Source organism: Leucopleurus acutus, assembly GCF_964270905.1.
Source record: "Leucopleurus acutus genome assembly, chromosome: X".
In the NCBI taxonomy this organism is placed as follows: Eukaryota; Metazoa; Chordata; class Mammalia; order Artiodactyla; family Delphinidae; genus Leucopleurus; species Leucopleurus acutus.
This window is the reverse complement of record NC_139148.1, coordinates 46,058,747-46,073,485: the sequence shown is the minus strand read 5'-3', so window position 1 is coordinate 46,073,485 and position 14,739 is coordinate 46,058,747. Positions and strand designations below refer to the sequence as shown.

General features: G+C 39.0%; 1 protein-coding gene across 8 annotated transcripts in view; it reads left to right on the top strand.

Annotated features, from left to right (window-relative positions):
- HUWE1 (HECT, UBA and WWE domain containing E3 ubiquitin protein ligase 1) overlaps positions 1 to 14,739 on the top strand; it is a 143,248-nt gene that overhangs the window by 55,376 nt on the left and 73,133 nt on the right. For all 8 annotated transcript variants that reach the window (XM_082864978.1, XM_082864981.1, XM_082864980.1 and 5 more), the window contains 7 exons: positions 126 to 251; positions 773 to 874; positions 1,333 to 1,413; positions 10,864 to 10,970; positions 11,511 to 11,688; positions 12,545 to 12,636; positions 13,257 to 13,468. In XM_082864978.1, coding sequence (XP_082721104.1) covers positions 126 to 251; positions 773 to 874; positions 1,333 to 1,413; positions 10,864 to 10,970; positions 11,511 to 11,688; positions 12,545 to 12,636; positions 13,257 to 13,468 — 898 coding nt within the window. The remainder of the gene's footprint in view (positions 1 to 125; positions 252 to 772; positions 875 to 1,332; positions 1,414 to 10,863; positions 10,971 to 11,510; positions 11,689 to 12,544; positions 12,637 to 13,256; positions 13,469 to 14,739) is intronic.

The following is a 14,739-nucleotide window of genomic DNA, read 5'->3' as shown; positions in this document are numbered from 1 at the left end:
CATATTCTAATCCTTCTCCATTTTGATATCATTCATCTCACCTTACGGAAAAAAATTGTTCTCAAATAACCTTCTCTTTGGTGGTGCCTTTTATTCTAATTTCTTTATCATAACTTTTACTTTAGTTGCAGATGTGACTATGGAAAGTAGTCCCGGCTCATCCATCCCTATGGAGCACCGGCTGGATGTTGAATTAAGGGCATCAAGTTCCAGCAGCACTAGCATCTCCTCTGGCCCTGGCCCTCGTCCTGGTATGTAGACGTAGAGAGACACAGCCGATAACAGTGATTGAATTACTAAACTAGTGAAGCAAGGTGCTTTGGGGGAGCTTAAGCAGTACATTTGGAGGTTTGCTTCTTATGACTGTGACTGTTACTTTGCCATTCTGGTATTCATTTTCTCGTATTAACATTTATTTCATAGCATTTTATAATTTTCCAACTATTCATACTTTGATTATTTTATCAAAACATCCATGTTTGAGGGCAGATAATATTCAAAATAGTAACTGAGGATCAGAGTTAATCTTTTTACTTTGTAATTTTTCTTTTTTACTTTAGACTTTTAATTTTAGTGTAGGTTTTGTGTAGTCCTTGGTGATTTATTTTTTCCAGTTTTAAAGCTTAGGTAAATGTTCTTCCCAACATCCAGAGATTTCACTTCGCATGTCTGCTAGTGTTGCTATAGTGCATGTGGATCTAAAAATTTGTTTTATGTACCTGCTCATTGTACATAATGGTGAACCAGTATAATCCTCTTTCTCCCTTGCCAGGAGTCCAGTGTATTCCACAACGAGCCGCACTTCTGAAATCCATGTTGAATTTCCTCAAGAAGGCCATTCAAGACCCTGCTTTCTCAGATGGCATACGACATGGTATTTGATTCTAGATACTTTCTGGAGGGGTGTTTGACTCTCTCAAAAATTGGTCCTTTTCATACTTTTTAGGAAAAAGCCATGCCATTTTGAATAGCTTTTAGTCCTTTAGTGTCACTTTTCCTAGACCTAAGGATTGTTCGTTCAACTATTTAATAATGATTCACCTATTTTTTTTCCTTTTCCAGCTTTTGAATCTGTGTTCACTTCCAGCCTGCTACCCCACTCTGTCTCTCAGTGTCTGTATTCTTTTATTCTTTGACCTACTGTTAAAAGGTTATTGCATGGACAAGGAATAAATAATAGAATATTAGGAGGAGACAAGTGGAGGCCATTAAATTGGAATCAACATAGACTTTGCCACCGTGTGGTATATGTAATATATTGATCCATCATCCCCACCCATCAAACTACTACTGGTCTCATCATATTCTTCTTGATGTTTGCTTTTCTCTTAGTGATGGATGGTTCTCTGCCTACCTCCCTGAAACACATCATCAGCAATGCAGAATATTATGGCCCATCACTTTTTCTCCTAGGTAAGTGGAGTTGAATTTGTTCATACCAAGCTGGAATAACCTAGCAGTGTTCTCTGTGTGTTTTATATCCTTGTAGAATTTTACTGTCCACATTTGTCCACTGTGTGATTATGTATCTTTCTAGTTGGTGATGAAATAGAGAAAGGTCAGAGTCCAGTTTCAAATAAATATCCATTTGCAGTGTATTGTGTCGGGCAAATGTGATAACTACTACACTACAGAACTCTTTTTTGCAGTGTGTTGTGAATCATTTGTAATCAGTAGTAGTATTGTACACTTGGGTTTTTGTGCTACACTTACATTGCAGGTGTGATAGGAAACATGTCTTTATTCAATGGTTAGTCCCTAACCTTGGTCTAAAAAGCCCAATCAGAATGGTTTCCATTCTCAGAATTAAATGTCAGACCTGCAAGCTATAGTATAGAAAATTGTTTCTTACTGTAGAAAATTGTTTTGGAACCTGTGGGTACTTTGTAGTTACTTATAGAAAATGTCCTTGCATTTTGACATCACCACTACTTTGAGTATTGCTGTTATTAAAACCTCATATTTATTAACTGGCATTTATTGAGTGCCATACATATTCAGGACAATACACGAGATGTATATGCTTCTAGAATTCTCCTTAAAACTGCAAAGGAATTTAGTGGGAGGTGTAGAAATAGAGAAAGCCTCCTTGTACCAGTAGCACACATATTTTAATACTTTGGGGTGTCTAGAGGGGGAAGTTTTGGCTACTACAGACTCAGATGCTTAACTGCCTTGCCGAAGCAATTTAGGAGTTTTTTTGTTTATTAACTTTGTATCCTGTGACTCTGCTAAATGCTTTTTATTTTATTTTATTTTATTTTTTGTTCCTGAACTCAGAGGGGAAAGCATTCAGTCAGTATTTCACCATTAAGTTTGAGGTTAGCCAAAAAAAAAAGTTTGAGGCTAGCAGAAGATTTTGTGTTGACTGTTTTGTTCCTCTTGATCAGGTTGAGGAAATGTTCCCTTGTGTTACAGCAACTCCATTTTGACATGGAGAGGCTCCCTCCCAAGGTTAGTTTCAGGTGGAAAAACTCCTGACAGTAGTCCTTTGGTATGATCAAAAAAGGATTTGTTAACACAGTTGGAGAAGTCCCAGGTCAAGGGACAGGGAAGGATGGCTCTCTTTGGGAGAAAGCCCCAGAACAGAGAAAAGCAAGTGCACAGGCCTTTATTTATAACGGGGAAGTTTAAAAGGCAGCAAGAGGATACATGTTCTTGTGGGTTGGGGTGGGGAGCAGGTGAACCCTCTCAAGATGATGAAGGAAGCAGTAAATGAGACTTAGAGCATAAAAGCAAACGTCAGTGTAGGTCAAAATTCCTTCTTTAAAGTCTTGATTCATCCCTGGCGTTTGAATTAGCATAACAACCTCCCAGGTTCCCTGTAAATAAACTTGTACTTGAAAGGGACCAGATTTGCAAAGCCAGCCCAAAGTAATTAGTCCGACAATTATTTTAGCTCCATAAATAATAGTGTAGAGCCTTTCACCCCAGGCAGAAGGAGATGGCCAGGAAAAGAAATTAATGGGGGTTTGAGAATCTCTTGGAGTATTTTAGTAATATAATTGGCTGTTTTGGTTTGTTATTTTATTTGTTGAACTATTCTGGATATTTTTCCTATATTATTAACCCACATGCAACAGGAGGTCCCCTTCAAGGCACAAGCTCCACTTCGAAATACCAGTAGGTAGTTTAATGTAATGTATTATCAATTGTCATAGCAAATAGATTGCTTTGTCCCTCATTAAGGGCTTCTAAGACCTGAGTTGTTTGGTTTATGTGGTCGGCCAGGAGTTATGCCATTATCTGGGTAGCCTCTATGAGATGAATCTGTTACAGAATTAAAAAGACCTAAACACCTTGTGTCTATTACACCAAAGCTGGTGATGAGGCCAAATATAATAGGTAAAAAGATGTCTCAGTGCTCCCTTTTGTAGCCAGTTGATGTTGCAGCCTAGGGGGAGGGCATGAAGGGGAAGTCAGTGAGGAAGCACCTGGTGAGGTTGTGGTGTCCTGCTGCAACAATTCCATGCTAAAACCCACCAAATAAAGATTCTGACTCCTTTCATATCCTACCTCTGGCTCTTCTACCCCACTTTTATACCCAGTTGTGTCCCCTTTAACTTCCTCAACTGCCTTTTCTTCTCTCTCACCTCCTGTCTTAGCCTTGCCACATTTTAATCTGTTCAAGTCTGCATATGCTCTGTTCCTAGCCTAGCTGACACTAGTACCAACATGGTTATTGTGGACTTCTTAACTGGAGAGGGTGACAGGTAGTCAATATGAATATTGAAGACCTCCAGAGCAGCAAGAGTTATTTGTATAAGTGGTTGCGTCTCCTGGGGCACCTGGTAACATTGCTGGAGGTTTAGTGCTCAAGTGACATTCTCTGTTACTATTACAAAAAAATGTTGTCCATCAAGTTGAGGAAGAAGGAAATGTGGGGTCGTCATAGGGGAATAATAGAGAGTGAAGTATGAGACTGTCCGATGAGGGGAAATCAGCTCATGGGGCCATGGAGTTGTGATGAGTATAGCAGCAGATATGGGACCAGTTAACATTTGAGGGTGTCAGCATCGAGTCTGGGACTATCAATTATGCTGAAATCATTATCTAGGATGCTGGGTTGATGGGAGTCCTGGCCTAGCCCCAAAACTTTGATGGAAAGTTTTATACATTGGAGAAGTACTTAGAGAAGTGACTGTATCAGTATTCCTTTGTCCCCAGGAGTTATAATGTAATTTCTTACAGGAAAACTGTGGACTGATTGAATACCCCAAACAAGTGAAGTCACAGCATAGACAAGAAAGGGCCCAAGGAGTTTGGCATTGAGCTGGAGTGGTAGAATCCCAGACCCAGGCCAGCCAAATGAGGCATTGCCAGGCCAACCAGAGTCTGGCATAATGTTATGCTAGAATGTTGCATAATATTTTCAACCCTGTGGTCTCTGGGCCTTGGCATGCTAGAGGTGCCTATATATTATAGGGGCCACGGGCATTGTTATCCCAGATTATGTAGTGGTTTCTCAGTCAGTATCTCCGTAATAGCATGGATTCAGAGCTAGCATCCTATTTAAGAGTGTTGGTACTGGGAACTAATTTAAGATCTTCCTTTCCTCTTTGGAAGAACCATAAAGTTGTAGACGTGGGGCCAGCCAGGCACCAAGACCTCCATTTCCTGCAAAGAGGGATCTCCAGTTAGTGAACCTTTAAAACTATTGGGTTAGCCAAAAAGTTACTTCAGTTTTTAAGTAAAAATAAAAGACGTATTTTTCATTTTCACCAAGAACTTTATTGAACAACGTATTCACCCTTTTGTTCTACTACCTTCTGCCATTTTTCAGGCAACTTCATAATTCCATCTTCCCAAAACATTTTATCTTTTTGAACAAAGAACTGTTCCAGGTGCCTTTTACGGTCTTCCAGAGAACTGAAATTTTTCTATTAACAGAATTTTGTAAAGACCAAAATAAATCCGAAGGTGCAGTATCTGGTGAATACGGCGGATGAATCAGAACCAGCCAAGCTGTAACAATTTTTGCCTGATCATCAAAGAAACATTGCATTATCCTGATGGAAGATTATGCATTTTCTGTTGACTAATTCCGGATGCTTTTCGTCGAGTGCTGCTTTCAGTTGGTGTAATTAAGAGCAGTACTTGTTGGAATCAATCGTTTGGTTTTCCAGAAGGAGCTCATAATAGAAGACTCCCTTCCAATCCCACGATATACACAACATCACCTTCTTTGGATGAAGACTGGTCTTTGGTGTGGTTGGTGGTGGTTCATTTCGCTTACCCCACGATCTCTTCCGTTCCACATTATTGTAAAATGTCTACTTTCATTGCCCGTCACAATTCGTTTAAAAACAGAACATTTTTGTTAGTTTAAGTAGAGAATCGCATGCAGAAATACAGTCAAGAATTGTTTTTCTGCTTAACTTATGTGGAACCCAAACATCAAAGCGATTCACATAACCAAGCTGGTGCAAGTGAATGTCAGTGCTTGATTTGGATATTTTGAGTGTGTTGGCTATCTCCCGTGTGGTATAACATTGATTGTTCTCAATTAATGTCTCGATTTGATCTCTATCAACTTCAACTGGTCTACCCGACCATGGAGCATTCTTCAGTGAGAAATCTCCAGCATGAGACTTTGCAAACCACTTTTGACACATTCATCAGTCACGGCACCTTCTCCGTAAACTGCACAAATCTTTTTTTGCATTTCAGTTGCGTTTTTACCTTTCTTGAAATAATAAAGCATAATATGCCAAAAACATTGCTTTTTTTCCCTCCCATCTTCAATATTAAAATGGCTACACAAAAATTCACCAATTTTGATAAGGTTTTTTTTTAATGCATGCTGATAGGACAGCTGTCACAATACAGTCTAACAAAATTGTTTCGAATTAAGTTAAAGACAGCTAAGCTACTAGAGCCATCTTAACGGAAGAAAAACCGAACAAACTTTTTTGCCAACCCAATATATTGGGCAAGGTCTTTGGCAGAGACCTTTCTCGTGGCATACAGAATAGTCTGTTTGGGAGTGTGAGGGCCCTCAATTTCCAGTGAATCCCAGTCTATTATCCACTCTCTGTGTAAGTGCCAGTCTATAGATTGCACCAGGATCAAAAAGGGAAGGGGTCTTTAAGTGAGGGGGGATTTTCTTTGGGATCATAGATTCATATATGAGGAATGTCCCCTTTTGTGGCCAGAAAAGGGAATGGAGAGGTCCTCATTGCGTTTAATTAGGATGCCCTATGAATTAAAAGGTTAAGAGTTCAGAATAAAGTGGGCAAAAGAGAGACCCATTTAGGAGACCATTGTCCATTTTGTAAATTTAAGAGAGCATCCTTGAGTAGGCCATTATGTTTCTCTGTTAGCCTGCTGTCTGCCAACAGTAAGACAGATTGGAAGCTCAAGTGATGCCTTGTTTTTACAGCCCATGTCCAGACTGAATGAGCAGTAAAATATGTACCCTCATCAGAGTCAGTGTTACCAGGAAGCCCAAAGGGAACTAACATTTTGTGAGGCCTATAATAATACTATTGTTAGCAGTAGCATGGCAGGAAGGATAAACCAAGATCAGGCCTGTCTTAACAACCAATCTTTGTTGAGGGCATAGCAATTTGCGCCAGCATATTGAGGCAGTGGCTTAACAAAATGAATTTGCCAGTCAGAGAAGGGGTGTTCATTCCTTGGTATGGATTTCCATTGGCCATAATGCCAATGACAGGACAGGACACAAAGATCACAATGAGAGGCCATAGTTTGGGCTAAGGCCAGTGTCATGGGGATGCCATGGTGTTTAGCCCATATTTAAGGGTCTGGGGACTGCGGTGACTGGACATCTCATGGACCCACTGAACCAAGGACAGGTAGTAATATCTGAGCTTATTTAAAAAGTGTGAGCAAGTTAGTCAGCTGTGGCATTAAAATGAACTTCTTCTCTGGTGGCCTTAGCATGAGTTGAGACACGAAACTTCAATTGTAATATGCAAAGTATGAGCAGTAATATATCCCCAATGTGGAAGGCCCCATAGGGCATGATCCTGAATGGGATAATTACTTTGAGCCCATTGACCAGAAATAAACAGTGAGGCCATTAGCTACCACCCAGGAATCTATAAACATGGAAAATGGACATAACCATTATTGAAGTGTGTTCTCCAGTGCCAAAATGACTACAGTCAGCTCTCAAGTTGAGTTGACTCTTAAGTCCCATCCTTTATCAAGAGTGACGCAGTCAAGGGGTGGAAAGCAGCAACTCTCCAGCAGGCTCTATCACGTGTGATTGCCATCCATAATATAAATGAAATCCCCTTTTTACTGGATTTTCTACTCAACAAAGGTATGTCCCTGTGCTTTTATGTCCTATTCCAAGTACCCTAAACAGTCTTGAAAACCAAGGTCACTTGGTTAGGTAAATTATCTGCAGGACAAAAGCCTGAGGCTCTAAATTCTTGGTGCTTTTTTCATATTCTGAATCTTAATTTTCTTACTCCTCTTTTTTGTAATTGCTATCCTTATATTGTTTTATCGACATCTAAACTTTTAAAATCCTCTGCCAAAATGGACAAAATAAGACCATTAGCTTGCCTTAACTTCACTTCTTTTTCAGCATTCTCTTTGTTTTCTTTTTAGTAACCCTTGGCTTTCCCTCTCTTCGATGCATTTTTTAATTTTGTTAGAGTACCTCTTTGGGTAATCTTTAGGGTGTTATACTTCCTTTAAGAAGTTTGTGGACGTTTCTCCACTGTCTTATGTTACATATTGTAAATAACCATGTTGTTAAACTGGTTCTTGTTCCTTTGTGGGTAACTTCATTTTCTCTTTACCCTTGAAGTTCACAAACTTTACCAAGATGTATTCATTTATTTTATAAATTTACTTATTTTTTTGTTTTTTGTGGTTTTTTTGGTGGGGGGGGCGGTAGTTGGCTGTGTTGGGTCTTCATTGCTGTGTTCAGGCTTTCTCTAGTTGCAGCGAGCGGGAGCTTCTCTTCGTTGTGGTACGCAGGCTTCAGTAGCTGTGGCACACGGGCTTAGTTGCTCCGCGGCATGTGGGGTCTTCCCAGGCCAGGGATGCAGCCCGTGTCCCCTGCATTGGCAGGCGGATTCTAAACCACTGCACCACCAGGGAAGTCCCTACCCAAGGACTCTTAACATTGCTGATGGTATTTTTAAATTGCTGAAAGGGCTTTTTAGAAGACATTTTGTCCATTTTTTGTCCATTATTAACCACTGCGCCAATAGGGAAGCCCTACCAGGATGTATTTAGTTCTATTTCTTTTCATTGTTCTCTCATAGCACTTAGTTAGGCTCTTTTAAAAATCTAAATATTTTTTTCTGCTTCAGGGAAATTCCTTTGGTTCCTTTTAACTTACATGTTCTCTCCTGGAAACCCTATGGTTTAGCTAATTAGACCACCATATTGATCTCATGTCACTTACTTTCTGAGAGAATTTCTTTATAATCTTTCAAGATGCCTATTGCATTGTCAAATCTTTAATTCCTTACAAATGTTTTTGATCGCCAACTATTACCTTATTTTTAAGAGACCCTTTGTCTTAGATTATTGCTGTTTTATGGGTTTTGTGGTTTCTAGATTTTTTTTTTTTTTTTTTTTTTTTTTGCGGTACGCGGGCCTCTCACTGCTGTGGCCTCTCCCGTTGCGGAGCACAGGTTCCGGACGCGCAGGCTCAGTGGCCATGGCTAACGGGCCCAGCCGCTCCGCGGCATGTGGGATCCTCCCAGACCGGGGCACGAACCCGTGTCCCCTGCATTGGCAGGCGGACTCTCAACCACTGCGCCACCAGGGAAGCCCTAGAATTTGATTTTAATCATAAATTTTTTAAGAGTTGTTTCTTTTAGGAGTTAGTTGCTTGGTTCCATCTGGAACTAATTGGTTTTAGTGTGTTCATTCGAATTCTTAATCATCTATTAATTTTAAAAGAGGGCTTAAACTGTCCCCGTTGCACAGTAGCATTATGACATAGCATTATATTAAATAGTTAGAGCTCCTTAAAATAACAGACTTGATGTCTTAGTAACCTCTAATAGAACACTAATTTTAGTTTATGAATATTCAATTTTAATAGCTCCTTAGAATTTAGACATTTGTACGAATGGAAGTCTATTGAAGGGTCTGTCATACACCAATAGAAACCCAAAAAAAAGGACTTAAATTTTCCATAAGTTTATAGCTCATCAGAAATACCAAAGGCCATTGACAACTGTTGGTCCCAGTAATTGTCATATATCTGCCATTTCAATAGCATTTGATGAGAGGTGCTCTGTTGACCATCATGAACTGAAAATCCTCCGGTTTCTTTTCGATCTCAGCCATCAGCAATTATGAGTTTGTTTTATACATGGTTTATGGATATTGTATGTGCATGTGCCTTCCTTGTCAGGTTTTAAAATGAAACTTTTAAAAATCTCATTAAATGAGTTAGGAAGCCTTGTTTTAATTGCTCCTAGAAGGTTTAATAACACTCACATCTAAAATTGTTGGCTTGGTTCCTTTCTGTTACTTGGCAGTATTTTTTAAAAATTCTTGTAATGGTCTAGTCTGCTTTGCTATCATTTCTTGATAGTCGATTTTTATGACATTTTCTTACAAAAGCATTGCACTTCATTATTAACACGCAGTTTGTAAAATTTTATTTGTTCTGAATCCAGTTAAATCTCTTTTTTTCATTGCTAATATATATTGCTCTCTTTATTAGGTTTCCCTTAAGTTTGTAAGCTTTTTCAGTCTTTTCAGAGGGCTGGTTATTGGTTTTAATTATTTGTGCATTTTGCTTGCAATTTCACTAAATTCTACTTTCTTCTGTTTTTTCTAGTTTCTCTTTTGTTTACTTTTTAATGAATGCATTAATGCTGTACTGTTTTCTCTTGCATAGAGTTTTTTCCATATTCTTTTTGCCATATTTGCATTAATGGTAGTCTTAAGGCACGTTTCTATATACTGTCAAAAATTGGTCAGATTAATACGCAAGGACTCTTTTTTTTCCGCGGCATGTGGGATCTTCCCGGACCAGGGATCGAACCCGTGTCCCCTGCATTGGCAGGCGGATTCTAAACCACTGCACCACCAGGGAAGTCCCTACCCAAGGATTCTTAACATTGCTGATGGTATTTTTAAATTGCTGAAAGGGCTTTTTAGAAGACATTTTGTCCATTTTCATCAGTAAGTTTACATTCACTTTAACCCAGCAAACACACACTGCCATCTTACATTTTTTCCTGCTTAAGCAGACAAAAAAGGGTATATTTTTAGGTTTATCAATTCTCACCATTATGGACTGGTTTATATGCATGGTGGTACATGTATTTAGTAGAACAGTATGCAGCCATTCAAATTGAATGAGTTGTAGTGACGTGGGAAAGATAAAGGAGATTATATGGTGCATATTACAATTGAAAAAACAAGTTAACCTCATTCTTATCAAAATATGCTCATAAAAATCTTGAAATTTTCAGGTTTTATTTATATATTTTTTCTTAAATTTTATATATTTAAGGTGTACAACATAATCTGATATACATAGTGAAATGATTTCTATAGTCAAGCATTATCTCCTCACATAGTTTCCCTTTTTTGTGTGATGAGAGCACCTGAAATCTACTCTCTTAGCATATTTCCACTACTCATTACAATATTACTAACTATAACTGTCATGCCTATACATTGCCCCATAAAAATCTTGAAGAGTAGTCACTAAATTCCTAATGGTGATCAATCTCTGATGGGCAATATTAGTACTTTTACTAAGCTCATGCACGTGATTAAATTGTTGTACATTGAGCTCTGGGTTTGTTTTTTTTTGTTATTTTGTTTTGTTTGAGCCTTTGAAGTTTTGCTTTTAATACCTGTGAAGAATCTCTCAGTTTCTTATATCTTTCATCCTTTTTTTAGCTACTGAAGTGGTGACTGTGTTTGTATTTCAAGAACCATCATTGCTCTCCTCACTCCAGGACAATGGATTGACAGATGTCATGCTGCATGCACTGCTGATCAAAGACGTGAGACCTTTCTGCTGATCTGTAAAGAATGTTCCATGCATACCCCTTTCCATAAAATATACAGACATATACACACACACACTTGAAAAGCAGTCTTATGGCATGAAAATCCTATCTTTTGTTTTCTACGTGTAGTATTGAAATTATTGGAGGGTGTGGGGAAGGGATAGTTAGGGAGTGTGGGATTGACATGTACACACTGCTGTATTTAAAATGGATAACCAATAAGGGCCTACTGTATAACACAGGGAACGCTGCTCAATATTCTGTAACAACCTAAATGGGAAAAGAATTTGAAAAAGAATAGATACATGTATATGTATAACTGAATCACTTTGCTGTACACCTGCAAACTATCACAACACTGTTAATCAACTATACTCCAATGTAAAATTAAAAGTTTTTAAAAAAGAAAGAAACCTTTGGACCTGGTCATCAAGATCCCTTTGATCTCTCTGTGTAGTACCCCTGGCCAAAGTTTCCTAACTTTGTACCTGGACTCTTTCAGATGTCTTCAAGCTCACTTTATTTTCTCTCTAGGTTCCTGCTACCCGTGAAGTCCTTGGCTCCCTCCCAAATGTATTCAGTGCACTCTGCTTGAATGCCCGAGGTCTTCAGTCATTTGTACAGTGTCAGCCTTTTGAACGTCTCTTCAAAGTTCTTCTGTCTCCAGATTACCTCCCAGCCATGCGGAGGAGGAGGAGTTCCGATCCTCTAGGTAAGTAAGGATTTGCCTTTAAATAAATAATTGGTTGGCTGTTGTGCCAAGAGTTAGGTGATTATCAAGCCACCAGTTGGCAAGGAAACCCTTCCTTGACCTCACTTCATCATGTGTCTGGCTAGGTGTGCTAAGCTTAATGGGAATTATCACCATATAGTCTATTGCAGGGAGAAAAGAATACTTCATCCTTAACCTCTGCTTATAATATTTCCATGCTTCTCAACAGTTCACTGTTAAATGTACTGTTACAATGCTGGTGAGAAATAGGTATTAGAAAACCAGCAGTAGATTTTCAGGTCCACCATCTAGTCTTCAGCAACAGGAGATCCTGGTAATCTTCTGTTCTAATATCCAAGTCCCTAAGATAGTCACAAATTAATAGATTTCCTTCTCAGTGTATTTGAGACCAGATCATTGAGGTGTAGCAAGAAGGAGGGGTTCCAGAAAGAATCCAGTTTTCAAAAATGTGCTTTGTCACCACTGTAGCATTTTAGCCACTACCATTCTTTACCGGGGCAGTCAGGGTTAATGGTTTATGGTTCTTTTATTTCTCGTTCTCTCTTCACCCTACAATACTAGTTCAGAACTTGACAGTAGAGATTACTACGGTAGAATGTAGCATACATGGTTACTTTAAAATGTGTTTACTAGACTGATAAATTTCTTTCCTCCTCCCCAGTGATTTGGTTGCAGAGGTTGGTGTGAATTCATTTGAGAAAGCATGGCATTAGAAAATCACAACAACCAGTTCAGTTTCTTCTTTCCTCCTTATATTGGCACCAAAAAAAAAAAAAAAAATAGCCCAAGCTCTATTTTCTTCAGTCTTTCTAACAATTCCATTTTTGACTTTAAGGGGATACTGCCTCCAACCTCGGGAGTGCTGTTGATGAGCTCATGAGACATCAGCCAACCCTCAAAACAGATGCAACGACTGCGATCATCAAGGTGGGAAGTGATACGGCTGTGACCATGGGCATGAGAGAGCAGTGAAGTGGGAGTTTTTAGGAAAAGGCAAGACCTACTGGAGGTCATTTGGATTCTTAGACTGTGCCTATAAGAGGATTATTCTGCCTCATTTTCTCCAAGTCCTTGGGTTGGTCCTTTACCCCACCCCCCAAAAAAGTCACTTAAGTATTGCTTTCTTATACAGGATACTAAGAAGTTGCCAAGGCTTAGCTTCTGTTTGTAAAAGCATATTACCCTTTCTAATCTTTGTTGCTTGGTTTTTGTTTTGGGGTTTTTTTTTTTCCACATTTACTAGCCCTGCCGGTTGCCTCTTAGGATTGTTGAAACTGGTAAATGAGTTACTGGTGGTTGGTGAATTAGAACATGGGGTCACATCAGTCAGTCACTTAACAGCCATGTGACCCTGAAGAAGTTATTTAACTTCATAGAACTTCAGTTTCCTTGTTTGTAAAATGAAATTAATGACTATATTCCAGGAATAGTGTATATAAAGTGTTTTGGCACTTCTGTATATAGCACATAGAAAGTGCTCCAAAAATGTTAGTCATCTCCCCATTCCTTAATTACTAATAAGTAATCTTGTTTCCTTTGCCTTTCAGTTACTTGAAGAAATCTGTAACCTTGGAAGAGACCCTAAATACATCTGTCAGAAGCCATCAATCCAGAAGGCAGATGGCACTGCCACTGCTCCTCCCCCAAGATCTAATCATGCTGCAGAAGAGGCCTCTAGTGAGGATGAGGAGGAAGAGGAAGTACAGGCCATGCAGAGCTTTAATTCTACCCAGCAGAATGAAACTGAGCCTAATCAGCAGTAAGTGTTCACAAGACAGGTTCTCTAGCCTTGTGATCTTGAGCATGTTGTTTTCATCTGTAAAAATGAGGGAGTTGGATTAGATCCAGTTATAAGGTTCTTCCGGCCCTAAATGTCTGTAATTTATCTTTCTTTGACCCTTGTGTGTCATTTGTGCTTTGGTGTTTGTTTTGGTTGCTTTAGCAAGCTTTCTTTTTTAAACGCTGTTCATGAAATTCAATCAGAATTCAGTATATCAAATTAAAAGGCCTTCTTCAGAGGATTTCCCTTTGTTGATTTGGTATTCCATGTCATTGACTGCTTGATTGTTTTCCATAAGTGAGCATACATTAAACACATTGCACTTTTGAAGCCTATCTCCTAAGAAGTTCTTAAGAGTTACAGGGATTTGTTGTTGGTTGGTCTCTGTTTTTGTTTATTTCATCTGTTCATTCCAGATACATCAGAAGGCTTTGGAATGTACTATATGATTGTAACTAGGCACAGTAGATTTTCCTTCTATTTATTTGAGGTTTGTTCTACATGAAAATTGATTACCTGGATGGTGAGATGGGGATGGGGGGGTGAGCTTAAAGACTGCTGGTAGACCTGGTTCTTCGAGCTTACAGTGTTCACATGCAAGGGATGAAAAGCAATGCTGTAGCTGTAACTCTTAATCACCTTCATGCTCGAAATGGGCATGATCCCTCTGGACAGTCATGCATTCTTTAATAAGTGCTCTTTTGGTGTATATATAGAAGTAGTTCTGAGAAAAGCATGAGCATTTTATTTAGGTGTGGATTTGAATGGGTTTGAGCTCATCTCAAAGGGTGGCTTGGGACTTAAGAGAAGATTATGGTGGAGTAGACAGCAGGAGCGAAGGTCTAGAATCCAAAACAGGTATGCCCTCTTGGAACTCTAGAAAGTAATGAGCCTGTTGGTGTGAATTTTTTGGAGGGGAGGCATTACATTTTAAGTATGTTGCTTTCTTGGGCAGATATATTTTCATTGTCTGAGAAGGCAACCCTGCCTTCATCTAGCACCATCTTCTGTTTTGATTAAAATGTTGTCTTTCTGAGAGGAGGTGTTTTAGAGTGCTGGTAGTAACATAGTGAGTTCAATTTGTATAAAACTGTCAAGCTGTTCACTTAAGTTTGTGCACCTTTTGCTTGTATGTTGTGTGTCAATAAAATGTTTACACGCGAACACACAAAAAATGTTCTCTTTCTGGAAAAGGAGGATACCCTAAAAGAAAGCAGGACTTTATTTGCAAAGGAGTCGGAATCTTAGTG